At 39.0% G+C, this 15,505-nt stretch overlaps 1 protein-coding gene across 2 annotated transcripts in view; it reads left to right on the top strand.

Annotated features, from left to right (window-relative positions):
* EPM2A (EPM2A glucan phosphatase, laforin) overlaps window positions 1–9,573 on the top strand; it is a 55,557-nt gene extending 45,984 nt beyond the window's left edge. For both annotated transcript variants that reach the window (XM_083367478.1, XM_083367479.1), the window contains exon 4: window positions 7,693–9,573. In XM_083367478.1, coding sequence (XP_083223604.1) covers window positions 7,693–7,967 — 275 coding nt within the window. In that variant the 3' untranslated portion in view covers window positions 7,968–9,573. The remainder of the gene's footprint in view (window positions 1–7,692) is intronic.
* The last annotated feature ends 5,932 nt before the right edge of the window (window positions 9,574–15,505 follow it).

The raw sequence follows: 15,505 nt of genomic DNA, 5'->3' as shown, positions 1-15,505 counted from the left end.
CGACCATGGTATCTTGCTGCGGCATCTCAGGAGACTGGGAGTGGGAGGCACAGTTTTACAGTGGTTCTCCTCCTATCTCTTGGGACGTTTGCAGTCGGTGTTGGCAGGGGGGCAGAGGTCGACCGCGAGGTCTCTCATTTGTGGAGTTCCTCAGGGGTCGGTCCTCTCGCCTCTCTTGTTCAACATCTATATGAAACCGCTGGGTGAGATCATTCGTGGCTTTGGAGTTGGGTATCATCAGTACGCTGATGATACCCAACTTTTCTTTTCGACCCCAAACCACCCCAGTGATGCCCTCAACGTGATGTCCCGTTGCCTGGAGGCGGTTCGGGTCTGGATGGGGAGGAACAGACTTCAACTCAACCCCGACAAGACTGAGTGGCTTTGCATACCTTCATCCCGGGTCTATTCGGACATTCCACCTCTGGCTATGGGGGGTGAACTATTACCCCCCGTAGATAGGGCTCGCAACTTGGGAGTCCTCCTAGATTCACGGCTCACCTTGGAAGACCATATAGGAGCTGTGACTAGGGGGGCCTTCGCCCAGGTTCGCCTGGTGCGCCAGTTGCGGCCCTATCTTAGCCGGGATGATTTGTGCACGGTCACTCATGCGCTCGTGTCCTCTCGTCTGGACTACTGCAACGCTCTCTACATGGGGCTGCCCTTGAGGACCACCCGGAAGCTCCAACTGGTACAGAATGCAGCCGCGAGAGTTGTGTTGGGAGTCTCCCGATACTCCCACGTTACACCTCTGCTCCGTGAGCTGCATTGGTTGCCAGTTGTCTTCCGGGTGAGATTCAAGGTACTGGTAACGGTGTTTAAAGCCCTCCATGGCATGGGGCCGGAGTACCTTAGGGAACATCTGCTGCCGGCATCAAGCTCCCTGCGCCCTGTGCGTTCCCACAGAGAGGGCCTCCTCAGGGTGCCACCGATCAGAGAATGTTGATTGGTGGCCCCCAGGGGGAGATCCTTCTCTGTGGGCGCTCCGGAGCTGTGGAATCAGCTACCGGTAGAGCTCCGGATGGCGCCCGATCTTCGCTCCTTTCGTCGCGATCTCAAGACATTTTTGTTTGTACAAGCTGGCCTAGCCTGATGGGGATCGGTGGGGTTGTTTTATCTTTGGTCTCTTAATTTTATCTTGGGGTTTTTAGAATTGTACTCCTATTGTTTTAACTAGGGCAACTGTTTAATCTCTTTTTAATGTTTGTATTTGGTATTTTATTCTGCCCTGTGAACCGCCCTGAGTCCTCAGGGAGAAGGGCGGTATATAAATGTTATTAAATTAAATTAAATTAAATTTTGTAAAAGGTTTTCAGTAGATAAAATTTGAGCGCAGTTCTATTTTTGAAAAAAAAACAACTGCTTGTAGTAGTTTTTCAGTAAGATAGGATGTGAATATGAGACCTCACTTCTTGCAAAATCAGAAGGAATATAAGCATTGAATATGCTCCAGTCCTCCCCACATTCTTATTTTTAGACCTCAGACATTTGCCAAGGGACACACTCTGCTTACAGATTTTTTTACAACATACTGGAGAGGTAGGACATTGCCTTGGTAACATCACAGATACCATCCAGTTAGCATTATGGATAATAGGTAGAATAGATTAATTACTGAAACTACTCCTAAATTCAGCCTTTCCAAAATATTACACTTGTCATCGATCTGAAATCTGTACTTCTTTCATTAGCTCGCCACACCATAGTTATTCTGATAGAACAACCTGTTACTGTATAAAGTCCTTATTTAGTACACTTTTTTCTGTTTTTCTTAGTTCTTGTGTCCCAAAGCAGTTCTCTTTCCCTGTCTCTCACACAGACAGAGAGATAGGTAAATAAATCCTGTCATCAAGCTTATAAATTGAAAAGGACAAGGTACACAAGAGAAGGGGTGGGGGGGTAAGAGTTTTTGCAAGGTCAAAATAAACTGCTAATGCTGTTAGCAAGTATTTCTATCTAATACTGGCGAGTCTTCCCTTGGCGATTTTCTTGCTCTACTAGTTCATGATTCTTATTTATTTGGCTGATAGGGAGGACCAGAACGTCCTTTCCTCTTGTTTCTGCAGTGCCAGGATAACTAACAATTGGGTTGAGACTTTGTGGCAGGAAGGGCAAAACAAGCTCCAGCTAGCTGTTTTTTGTGACACGTTAGTCCCTCTCTTGCAATTGTGTGTCAACCTTCCAGGCAAATGTAATGGTATGTGGGAATGATCTTGGACATGAGGAAGATTTGCAGCCAGGGCAACAACGGTTGATTAAATGGCAGCTTAGCCTGCAGAAGGAAATGTGGGCATGGGACTCGGAAGGGACTCTTCTTGGTTCCATATAAAGGCAGTGGGAGAGAAATGTACTTTCAGACTTGCAAGATTCTGTTCATGTAACCTTACCATAAAGTAAAGCTAGTTCTTCTGGGTGTGCTTCCTGTCTGGACTGTCTTGCAAGGCCAACATCTGTCTTGCAAGTCTGAAAGTACACCTTTCCTCCATCACCTTTAAAGCCCAAGAATCTAGGGAGGATCCCTTCTGAGGCATATGCCACGCTTACATTCTTGCTGGAGGCTAAGCTGCCTCTTACCCAAGTATTGCCTTGGCTGCAGCAATTCTCCCTGTCTCCCAAGCTCAGCCCCACATACCATTAAATAATATGACAATAGTGTTATACAATACAAAAGACTATAAAGCCTATGACAATTTAACAGCTTTTGTAGATCCAACTGTTGTAATAATGATGTGAGCATTAATTATGCCACAGAATTTGATATGGAGTAAGAAAGTGCACTTACTATATCATTTGAAATAGGGAAAATAGAATTCACAGTTTTTGAAAAGCATTTGATAGGTACATCAGACTTTTTTAAAAAATACAAAATAATAAGAACTTCAACCGTATGTATCATAAGTCACATATACATTATTTAAAACAAATTCCACATTTTTCTCACCTTCATTTATTATATGAAAGATAATGTGATCATGGTTAATTTAGCATTTCAGGATTTGCACTAAGCACCCAGAGTGTCTAATTTATAATTGAACAGGAAGAAAGCTTTCTCTGTGCAGAGTCTTGATAATGAATTAATGTGTTAACACATTAGCAAAATTTTTATTTTATATATATATACCATTTATATATATATATATATATATATACCATTTATATATATATATATATATATATATATATATATATATATATATATATATATATATATATATATATATATATATATATATATAAATAAAATCAGCATATATTTGCAAGCAGAATTATCTTTTGAAAATGGTGGACTGGTCATATCACTTTTGTTAAAATAGAGGAAGAATAGAATAATAAGTTTATTGTCACTTTGAATGTACACTAATCAGCATATATTAAAATGAAATTTCACTGCATACAGCTCTCAAAGGGTCACCACCTTTGATATACACTATATAAATATGACATAAATAAATAAATATAGAATTATGTATATACCCACATATATTATATGACACAGAGAAACAACGCAGTCTAATTCAAATTATGTGTACATGTGCATGGCGAGAAAAGCGAATCGTGTGAGTTTACCAGATGGAGTTTGGTACAAAATAAACAAACACTTAGGAATTGTTGAAATTATTTAGCATTAGTATTATTTTTACTTTTATCTTATTTTTATTCACTAGAATTTGCCCATTTTGCAAGAAATAAAAAGACTATGTGCATGCAAAAATATCTATGTGTATAGGTGTGCTTTATACATTTATTTAATTACATTTATATCTTGCCTCTTCTCTAAAAAGGTAAAAGTTACCGTATGTAGGAATACCTTCACCCAGCTCATCACTCTAGCCTCTTCCACCTAGAAGTCATTCACTTTTGCTTTGTTTTATTCACAACATATTTTCAGCTAGAAAGCAGAATAATCAAACAGTAAAAAAGGATCTAGTTCTCTTTTAAAACTTTAAGATGGCTAAAAGGAATTTAAATGCATTCATATTTTAATCCATGGATCAAATTGTTTCCCAAAGAAACTGCAAACCTTTTTATTACAAATTTTATATAGATACCTTTGGTGTAGTACTAAGCACAAGGCTTGAAACCAGGAGGCTGTGAGTTCCAGTCCCATCTTCAAAAAAAGGGGGGGGGGGAACAGACCCAGGAAACTACAGAGCAATCAGCCTAACATCAATACCTAGGAAGATACTGGAAAAGATAATCAAAAACCAGATTTGCGAACTTCTAGAAACAAACAAAGTTATAACTAGAAGCCAGCACGGGTTTGTTAAAAACAGATTATGCCAGACCAATCTTATTTCATTCTTCGATCAGGTGACTAAATTTGTAGACCAGCAAAATGCTGTAGACATTTGTATACTTAGACTTCACCAAGGCATTTGACAAAGTAGACCACAACATACTTCTTGGAAAGCTAGAAAAAAGTGGGATAGATAGCATCTCCATCAGATGGATTTATAACTGGCTGACAAACCATACTCAACGAGTAGTCCTTAATAGTACTACATCTGCATGGAGGGAAGTAAGCAGTGGAGTACCATAAAGTTCTGTCACAGGCCTAGTACTCTTCATAAACAACTTAGATGAGGGAATAGAAGGGGAACTTATCAAATTTGCAGATAATACTAAGCTGGCAGGAATAGCCAACACCCTAGAGGATAGGCTCAAGATCCAGATGGATCCAGATGGATCCAGATGGATCTTGATAGACTTGAACACTGTGCGCTATCTAACAAAATGAAATTCGATGTAGAGAAAAGTATAGTCTTATACTTAGGCAAGAAAACCCAAAAGTAGAAATATAGATTGTATGAAACCAGGCTTAATAGCAGTAACTGTGAGAGGGATCTTGGAGCCTAAGTAAACAATCAATTAAATATGAGCCAACAGTGTGCGGCAGCAGCCAAAAAAGCCAATGCAATCATAAGTTGCATTAACAGATCAAGATCATGTAAGGTACTAATACCACTCTATAAAGTCATACTGTGTTTCCCCGAAAATAAGAGCTGGTCTTTTTTTTTTTGCCTCCAAAAGAGGCACCAGGTCTTATTTTCAGTGGCATCTCGCCGCAGCAGCACCAACAGCCCTGCCCAGCTGGCCCACTTCTGTGGCTGAAGGAGCAGCTTCATTCTGCAGCTGAGAATGGAGCTCAGGCCTGCATTTCACTGTCAGAAGCCTTTCTGGAAGGCCTGTGCAACCAAGAATCAAGCTACAGATCCATAGCTTGGTTCTCGGCTGCAGAGACCTTCCGGAAAGGCCTCTGACAGTGAAATGCAGGCCTGAGCTCCATTCTCAGCTGCAGAATGAAACTGCTCCTTCAACCGCAGAAGGCCAGTGAGGCAAGTGTCAATCCATAGGAGGCAAGGCTGCAATGGTAAGCTCCACCCTCGTCCTAACTTGATGTTTAGGTGTGCGCCTCACCCCAAAACTAGGACTTATTTTTTGGGGTAGGGTTTATATTAGGTCCACCCCCAAAAATCAAGCTAGGGCTTATTTTCAGGGTAGGTCTTACTTTCGTGGAAACACAGTAGTATGACCATACCTAGAATACTGCATCCAGTTTTGGTCTCCACACTATAAAAATGATGTTGAGATTCTAGAAAAAGTACAGAGAAGAGCAAAAAGATGATTAGGGGACTGGAGGCTAAAACAAATGAAGGATGGTTACAGGAACTGGGCATGGCTAGTCTAGTGAAGAGAAGGACCAGGGGAGACACAATAACAGTGTTCCAATATTTGAGGGGTGTCACAGGCAGGAGGAGGTCAACCTATTTTCCAAAGCACCTGAAGGCCGGACTAGGAATAACAGGTGGAAACAAGGTCCCTTCCAACTCTGTTATTCAAAGTCTAGTTCTGTTTTAAGCACTAAATCAGCTGAGAGGTCTTGGGTCAATCACTCTCTTTCAGCCCTAGGAAGAAGAAAAGGGCAAATCATTTCTGAAATCTTGCCAAAAAACTACAGGGACTTGTCCAGTCTTCACTGAGTCAAGGGCACCAAAAAACCCCACAGATGTTTATGTAGATATTTGGAGTATTTTTACACTGCTGTTCTTCCACTTGGACTAATTTCTTTTAGAATGGCTTGTTGCTTGATTAGCTTTCTTTCTGCAAATCATGTGAACAGCAGTTCTTTCAAGCTAGCATAGACTGTTTCTAACCTGTGTATAGGACAATTCTGTCTATATTTTTTATTCTGTAGGCAAGGCGAGGCGTGAGAGGGACAGTTGGAAGGCTGCTAAAGTCCTCTATGTGGCGAATCATTGATAATAGTGGATAACAATTGCTAACAGAAGTAAAATAATGAGGCCACTCTTAGCTGTTTGGCTCCAACATGCAATGTTTTTAAAGTCACCCTAGCTGATGGATAATCATGAAACTAGGTTATTTGACTGGATCTGGTTGTTACTATTCATTCAAGAAACAAAGCAAACAAAACAAAAAAAAACACTTTTATCCCTGAAATCATAATAAGGATGTAATGGGGCAGCTCATGGGTGATTAGGAAGAGACATTCAAATAATTGTGCCAATGGAGTATCAGAAATGATTGAAACAAAATAAAATTACAATTTTCTCATTTCACTTAAATAAAAACACAACTCTTTTCAAAAGTTAGTGGAAATGTTTAAGAGCACAGAACATTATTTAAATGAATGTTTTCTAATCTGGTGACTTTAAGATACGTGGACTTCAACTTCCAGAGTTTCCCAGCCATTGATACTATTATTGGCATGTTGAGGTCCCTCACTTTTTTAAATTTATGCTTATGAAATACTCAGCTGATACACATGAGGGAGACAGATATATTATTTCAGATAGTTTGAAGTGGTTGTCACTTATTTATTTTTCAATAAGGCAATGCAATACTTCAGATTTATCTCCAAAAAGATGCTCCAGGATGCAAAGGAACACAATTGTAGCATTTGTTTATAACACATGAAAGCCACTACATCTTTTCCTGGGATTGCAAAGCAGATGCAGAAGATAGGCATGTGAACCTAGGAAATGACATGGCTGCTTTAAAGAGTTGTAGGTAAGTACCACATTTGTGGTTCTTTTTAAGCAGACACACAGAGACACACACATATCAAAAAGTTTGAGAGCAATAATTAGAGCTAATACAAATGAAATTAGAACAGAAAAAATGAAAAAACCCTAAAAACTAAAAACGCAATAAGAAAAGAAAATGGAAAAAAGAGGATATAACGATATAAGCTTCTGATATTCTTCACAGCAGTTATAATTCTATTTTCTCTCTCTCTCAAGTTATATTGTGACTCTCTTCTTTCTATAATATATCTCGTCTAATCATCATAAACATAAATCACAAGTTCATTTTTCTATATTTTTATGAAAAAAGTCTATAAAGGTTTTCCAGATTCTAGTGCTACATTTGTACTCCATTGTGCTTCAAAACATGCTTTCTGGAATGGAATCAGACCTGTTGCATAGCCTTGTTGCTCACAATACTTCTCTGTTTGATTTAGGAGGGATTCACAGAAAATAAAGATGGTCTGAAGTTGGAGGCCCCACTGTGTTGTTTGAAATGCCCTGCTACTCAGAAAAAGAAAAAGAAAAATGTATTGCCTAATAGGAAATAGGAAGTTTTGCAACCAACATCAGACCAACTGGGGTGATCTAAGAGAGAGTTGAGGGAAAGCATGCCTTTGACAGTGATCTTTGTTTCTAATCCTAGGAAGAGTCCAGATGCTGCCTCAGGCTGTCTATCTCCTGCATGGGCTGCTGGAGAATGGGCACACTGTCTACGTTCACTGCAACGCAGGTGTTGGTAGGTCCACTGCTGCCATTTGCGGCTGGTTAAAATATGTGCTGGGATGGAATTTGAGAAAAGTGCAGTACTTTGTAGCCTCCAGAAGAGCAGCCATCTACATTGATGAAGAAGCTCTGGTCCGTGCCGAGGAGGATTTCTTCCAGAAATTTGGGCCGCTCCGTTCCTCATTCAAGCCCTAGCAGCAGCAGAAGAATGCTAGCAGCGTAGTCAGGCTCAAACTTCTCAGAAATCGTGGCTTTATCTCCAGAAATGCTACTACCACTGCCTGAGGAAATAGTAAGATGAAAATGTGAGTGAATGTGTCGGTAGCAGTCAGGATACATAAAGATTATGTAGCCATTTTAGAGAAGGAGAATTCACATTGATTACTGATAACACAGACTACTATTTAAGAAGGCGACTAATTTTAATTTGCCCACTCCTTCATGTCTAATCATTTGGCAGGTCCTGATTTAGGTAGCTAAGTAGGGTCAGGCCCTCTTAGTACTTTGATGAAAGACCTCTGGGGAATGTATCTAAAAGAAGGTGGTAGCCCATCATTTCCATACTGTGCCAAGGAAACGACATGGACTGCCTGAAATAAGTTCATGTTACTGCCTTTCCCAAGCATTATTATATATTTTATTTTTACGGAGCTGCACATATGCATATGCAAACATGATCCTGGGGGCTAGAGTAGGAAAAAAACTGCAGGTTTCTGGTTATGGCTAGGGAGGCGTATGAAACTTGGTAAACCTCCTAGCCCAGACAGCAGATATGATAGAGATATCCAATGTCTCCAATGTAGATTTTAAAATCTAGATTTGTTATAAGCCTCAACTTGGCTAACCTTGGAATCTGGGCATGATAAGAGTCGTAGTATAACAGTTGTGTAAAGGAAAAGAAACAACCTTGTCATACTTCACAGCGTGGGAGGAGAGCTATGATCATCCAAAAATCAGAAGGGTTTTGGTATTACATTTTCCACTTAACAAATGTTATTAAAAGGTATAGGTTTGGGAAGTTGAATTATGTTTTGCAGTCGTTAATTGATAAGGAACTTGTAATCTGTCTTACACGTATCCTCTATCAGTTTAGCCTCTCTGTGCATTTGATGAAGTGAGCTGCAATTCATGAGAGCTTATGCCCTTTAATAAAAATTTTTTGTCAGAAAAGGTGCTACCAAGCTCCTCCTGATTGTGTGCTTCGGCAATAGAAGCTGTCACCAAATAATAAATCAGAAACATTTTTTCTCACATATCCACATGCATAGGTGTTGGTGTCAGTGGAATAAACTATTGTAATCCAGGTGACAAATTAAGTATGTGTAGGACCAAAGGCTATGCATTGTTTAAAACAAATGATTATGACTTAAATGGAAAAGTTAAACTCAGACAATACCTATGGGCATTGTGCAACAATCTAGATAAATTTGTGAAATCTCAGCTGGAATAATTGCCAGTTGCTACCATCACATCTGGAAGAATACTTAGGTGCCGATAATCACCTTACAGAGAAGATGGCATAAAAGTTTAATAAATAAATAGTGCCGCTGGGAGAAAAATCCAGAAGCATTACAGGGTTTAATAAACATGTGTGATAGCTTCTGAAAGGACAATTCTTCTATATAAATATTTTTATTTATTAACTATCCATACTTTGGTCTGTTTAAAACTATGTACCGTATCTTGTTCTTTATTTTTTTGTTAAAGTCATCTTGTACACAAAAATAGCACTGAATATGTTTTTAACTGCATATTTGACTTTATTTCTGAATTTGGATTTTAGCTAGCGTGTGCCAATAAATATTTGAAACACACAATATTACTGTGAACAAGTTCTTCTGTTGGACGTCAATATCTGTGCAAGAATGACTTGCAGATCTTATGCTGCAATTGAATTATAATAATTTACAATGCATAACATAAATAAAGGGTTAAAAGTATTTGCTGATAAAATGCATGATAATACATGGAGAATAATTTTGACAATAGGAAGGTTCCATGTGGTCTATTTTAATTTTAATTATGTTTGTATGACACAGGACAAATTATAAGGCCAAATGGAAGCCAATTCATGCTAACCAGTAGCAAATTTACATCATAGAAACTTCATGTACTGTATAACAGGAGTGTCCCACTGCATCCCATGACGTATCATGATGTATCATGACTTTTTTCTCCTTGCTGGAGCTGGGGTGAGCACAGCTTCTGCATGATGCATCGGGCTGGCAGTTCGACACCCCTGATCTCTTAAGTTTCTATAGAGCCAGCTTAACTGTTTTGACAACTCTCCACAATTGCTGCCATTTAATTAGCTACTGTATGAAAATGAAAACAATCCTCAAGAGGACACAAGATTGAATATGATATCAGTGGGATCAGAATGTGACACACTGTACCTGAATTCTCATACATATATTAATATTTCCATCAGTATTCTAGAGACATATTAAAAGTGGCTTGGACTTTTTTTAGGTCTGAATTACGGGATTGGAGAAGATTAAGCATTAAGTGAACTTAGCAAGAGATATGCAAATGAGAACAGTATATACTCTATCAAGCCAATTAACAAGTCATTGTTTCAAAATATTTATAAAATATTTAAATTTGCCCCAGTGCATAAATACATAATAGCCTGGAATTCAGTAGTTATCCATTAAAATCCAATTGAACAGAAGTTAATCTGTTGAATAAATCATTAATGATCAACATACAAAATCTATTATATTATTTAACTAAAAGGATGAGTACATTTATTTATCATCTTTTCAAAGTCAATCCAAAGATGCTAATACATTTTTGGAAGTAAAATTCTCATAAAATGAGGACCTATTAGCATGATTTCCTAGTGAGAAACTGCAAAGATACCGAGGAGGCTGGTATATCCATTCAAAGAGGTTTGTTAAAAGTAGCAATTAACAGCCCAAATTTTAAACCAAGAACTATGTAAAGTCTAACAATTCAAAAAGCCAGAATAATCATTGTCATCACATCAGCAGCAGCAGCAGCATGATCGATACTTGAAAAATGATGGAATTCAGATAGAATAGCCCTCCAGTTGAAAGACAATCAATTGGGATAGAGAAGGGTAGCTACAGAAATCTATAAATATGCAAATATTTAAAACCAATTGTTCAGAAGTTGGGCAATTGTTGAATGCTGACTAAATGGGTTATAAATAAAACATTTACCAGATGAACATGGGCCTTGTGTGTTAATGTTGTATGAACATCTGGAATGTTTTGGTAAGTTCTTTTACTTGCTGACCACAAGAATCTTGCAAAGAAGTATAGCATATTAATCTGAGGTTGTTTTTTTCCTGTTAACTGTACTTTTGAAGTAGAGGTGTGCATAAAACACGTTCTGCCTGAGCTACTTTCTATGTGATAGTACCTTTTGAGACTATATCTCTGGAGAAAAATAGAGCCTTAAGCTTGGGCAGATCATATTAATGGCCTCATCGCAGCTTAATATTATTCTAACAAGAGAGGCACGATGTTTTTGCAAATAATTCCTGTTCCAACTTAATATGAGAGATGAAATCCCGTTCTTTCTCACTCCAAGCCAGGACAAGTTTGGAACTGGCATCAAAGTGACAAAATATGTCAGGTTGCCTCATAAAATGTGTGCAGGTACTCCTTGGCTTACAACCATTCATTTAGTGACTGTTCAAAGTTACAACGGCACTTGTAACTTAATGACTGTTGTAGCATCCCCCTGATCACATGATCAAAATTCCGATACTTGGCAACTGGTTCACATTTATGACAGTTGCAGAGTCCCAGGGTCATGTGACCACCTTTTGCAACCTGACAAGCAAAGTCAATGGGGAAGCCAGATTCACTTAACAACTGTGTTACTAATTGAATAACCGAAGGGATTTACTTAACAACTGTGCCAAGAAAGATCATAAAGTGGAGCAAAACTCACTTAACAAATGTCTCACTTAGCAACAGAAATTTTGTGGTCAGTTGTGGTCATAAGTCAAGGACTATCTGTACATGTATACACAATTCCCATAGAAAGCTATTTTGTGCAACAAAATATTACTACATTAATTTAGCATATAATTTAGTGGAACATGTTTTGTAACTTGCTTGGAAGCCCCCTCCCCAAAAAAAAGCTTTATATGGAAATAATCACTGCTCTAAGAGAAAAAAATCAGGACCTAATTCTAATGGGCAAGAAGTTAAAGATGACGGGCTTCATTAACTACACTTAGTGGAAGCCTATAACCAGATTCTATAACACAAAACAATTGTGCACAATTATGCCTTAATATTTTGTTTCAACTGCCAGGTTTTACCTGGGTTTGAGACACACTGGGGAGTGAGGGTGAAAAAAAATGAGCCATTTAATAACTTCCCTAGAATTAAAAGTTGGTGGTTGCAGCTCATTTGATGGAACAGTTAATCAATGGAACACGCAATCCTGATCAGTATTTATTATTTATTTATTTATTTATTTTTGGGACTTATATGCCGCCCTATCTCCCGAAGGACTCAGGGCGGCTTACAACAATAAAAAACAACAATACAAAAATTAAAAAAAGAATTAAATAAACAGCTCCAAAATAAATTAACTACACAGTTAAAAATTAAAACATTTTAAAAACCCATCGTCAATCCAGGTCAGCCTGATGTAAAAGGAACGTCTTGAGGTCGCGGCGAAAGGACCGGAGGTCCGGGGCCATCCGAAGCTCAAGGGGGAGTTGGTTCCAAAGGGCTGGTGCTCCCACAGAGAAGGCCCTCCCCCTGGGGGTCACCAGCCGATATTGTCTGGCCGACGGCACCCTGAGGAGGCCCTCCCTGTGTGAGCGCACTGGGCGATGGGAAGTCGTCCCCGGTAGCAGACGGTCCTGCAAGTATCCCGGGCCTAAGCCATGTAGGGCTTTAAAGGTAAGTACCAGCACCAGTTCATTTCAGTTCCTTCCATTCCTTTTCATGTGTATATATGTCACCAGTGTGCAGTTTTGTGCCTGGTATGTGTCAGTGGTGTTGCCATGGTTTCAGGAGGAACGGCTGTCATCACTTGTATATTTTCAACTTTGCCAGACTGCTCCATTTTTTCACTGAAAGCTCTTTGGATCCTAAGATTTCTTGACATTACTTTGGAACTTACATTTCTTGACGTGATTTGGGTGCTAGGAAAAGGACCGCCACTGCATTCCCTGCCAAGAGAAAAAAAAAGGAGAAATAATGAAAACATAATTTTAAGAAAACTGACTGGCAGAAGAGTTTGGAAGTAGAACAGATGAGTTTTCAAACAAAAAATAAAATGTAGGGAAAGAGCAGGCATAGACCTTTAAAAAGAACTTGAGCAGTTGGAAGAAAGATAAGATGAGTTCAGACAGCTTAAAGAATTCACGCAGAGCTGTAAACTGCAGGAGAGCAGTTTTGACTGGAACTAAGAAATGGATAATGATGTTTTGGAGCATGGTTTTTGCTTCCTGGCAAGCGGGCGTAGTGACTGGCAGAATACTGGCTAACTCAACCGTTTATATGGGAAGAATAAATTCCATCCATTGAAAATTTAGAAGGGATGTTCATTAAAAATGGAAATAGCATTGAAATCTTTGCATGGTTGTTGCACAAAAACAACGAGAAAAACAAAGCACATTATATAATCGGAACTACTTCTGATTTTTATTCATGAACTCACTCATTTGGTTAAAATTATTTCTAAAACAAAGTTTGGGGTGTTTTCTACATCTGATTTTTTTAAAAAAAAATATATCCAAAAGACAATTATGGTAGAACTCTGGTCTCTTCAATTTAAAACTATACCAAAGGTGGCTGGGGGGAAATGTACAGGAGTACAGACTGGATGTCTTCATTGCAGCATACGCTGCAATTCCATCTTGTCTTGGAATTCCTCAGATAATGCCAAGCACATTCCTTGAAGTCCTTCCATATCTGACCCTCTGAAGACAAATTCTACAGAAGTATTCTCAGAAGACTTTCCTGAGGAAAGAAAGAAAACTACATCATACTAAACTTACAGTTGTTGGTTCCAGACATTCAGGTCAGAACTTAGAAGCCTATCAATATCGGGCTCATCATGAGAGCAAAGAGAACTTTAGATGTTTTGTGGTCTATGGCTATCTATCAGTGCTTATGGTGCAGGATGCGGGCAGCTATGTATTTAATATTTGCTGAGGGAGCTGTGGGCTTGCATATCTCCCAAGTGTGTGTGGCTGGCATTTCTGTTACGTGGGAATATGGTTCACTTTAATGCTGCCTCCCTTCCTGCATCAGTCTGACTGATCCTTGTCTATACTGTCAATCAATCAACCAATCAATCAATCAATCAATCAATCAATCAATCAATCAGAGCTTCTAGTCCAACCTCCTGCACAAGCAGAGACCCCATACCATTTCAGACAAGTGGTTGTCCAGTCTTCTTAAAAACCTCTAGTGATTATTAATTGTTAATTGTCCTTACTGTTAGGAAGTTTCTCCTTAATTCCAGGTTGCTTCTCTCCTTCATTAGTTTCCATCCATTGTTTCTTGCCTTGCCTTCTGGTGCTTTGGAAAACAAGCTGATCCCTCTTCCTTTTCTTTGTGGCAGCCCCAGAAATATAAATCAGTTAGTTCAGATGATCTGCTCTGTTTTCCAGGAAACCCTTCAAAAGACACCCCCCCTCTTTTTTTTTTTTAAAAAAAAGCTATGTTCTCTTGTCCCATTAGGTAAATAAAATTTCCTTGTTTTCACTGGAGCAGATCCTTAATTCTTATCCCAAAATTAGTTTGGGGGGGGAGAGATTTGAGGACTCTGTGGATGAATCTGGAGGGATTGTGGTCCAATTCAGAACCAGACCTAATATTTATGGTCCAACAACTATTGTCATTTAATCATAGAATAAGGTCCGCATTCCTCTTTCCTTCTTTAGTCTTGAGGTCTGTATACTATCTGAAACTCAACTGGGCTAATCTCAGATGCAGAGGATCTAGTCTGAACCTGTCTATTCTTATCTATATCATGAAAGTGTAGGGATGTATTTAACAAAGTGAACAAGTGTTCAAAAGAATCAGTCTACAGCTAAAAGACTCCAATCCAAAGCCTTCAGCAATTCAGCACTCAGGATCGCAGGGAGGAGGTGGCTGGACGGTGAGCTTGGAACCAAATTTTCTGTTCTCTTTTCCCCATAACTGCCTGACTCTTCATCATACCTTTACTATTCATCTGTATACTATACTATACTATACTATACTATACTATACTATACTATACTATACTATACTATACTATACTATACTATACTATACTATACTATACTATACTATACAATTATACTATACTATACAATTATACTATACTATACAATTATACTATACTATACAATTATACTATACTATACAATTATACTATACTATACAATTATACTATACTATACAATTATACTATACTATACAATTAGAAGGGACGCAGTGGCTCAGTGGGTTAGGACGCTGAGCTTGTCGATCAGAAGGTCGGCAATTTGGCGGGTTGAATCCCGAGTGCCGCATAACAGAGTGAGCGCCTGTTACTCATCCCAGCTTCTGCCCACCTAGCAGTTCGAAAGCACGTAAAAAATGCAAGTAGAAAAATAGGGACCACTACGGTGGGAAGGTAACAGCGTCCCGTGCGCCTTTGGCGTCTAGTCATGCCGGCCACATGACCACGGAGACGTCCTCGGACAAGCGCTGGCTCTTCGGCTATGAAACGGAGATGAGCACCGGCCCCTAGAGTCGGAA

This window comes from Vipera ursinii (assembly GCF_947247035.1).
Source record: "Vipera ursinii genome assembly, chromosome: 1".
NCBI classification, from domain to species: Eukaryota; Metazoa; Chordata; class Lepidosauria; order Squamata; family Viperidae; genus Vipera; species Vipera ursinii.
This window is presented reverse-complemented; position numbering and strand designations above follow the sequence as displayed.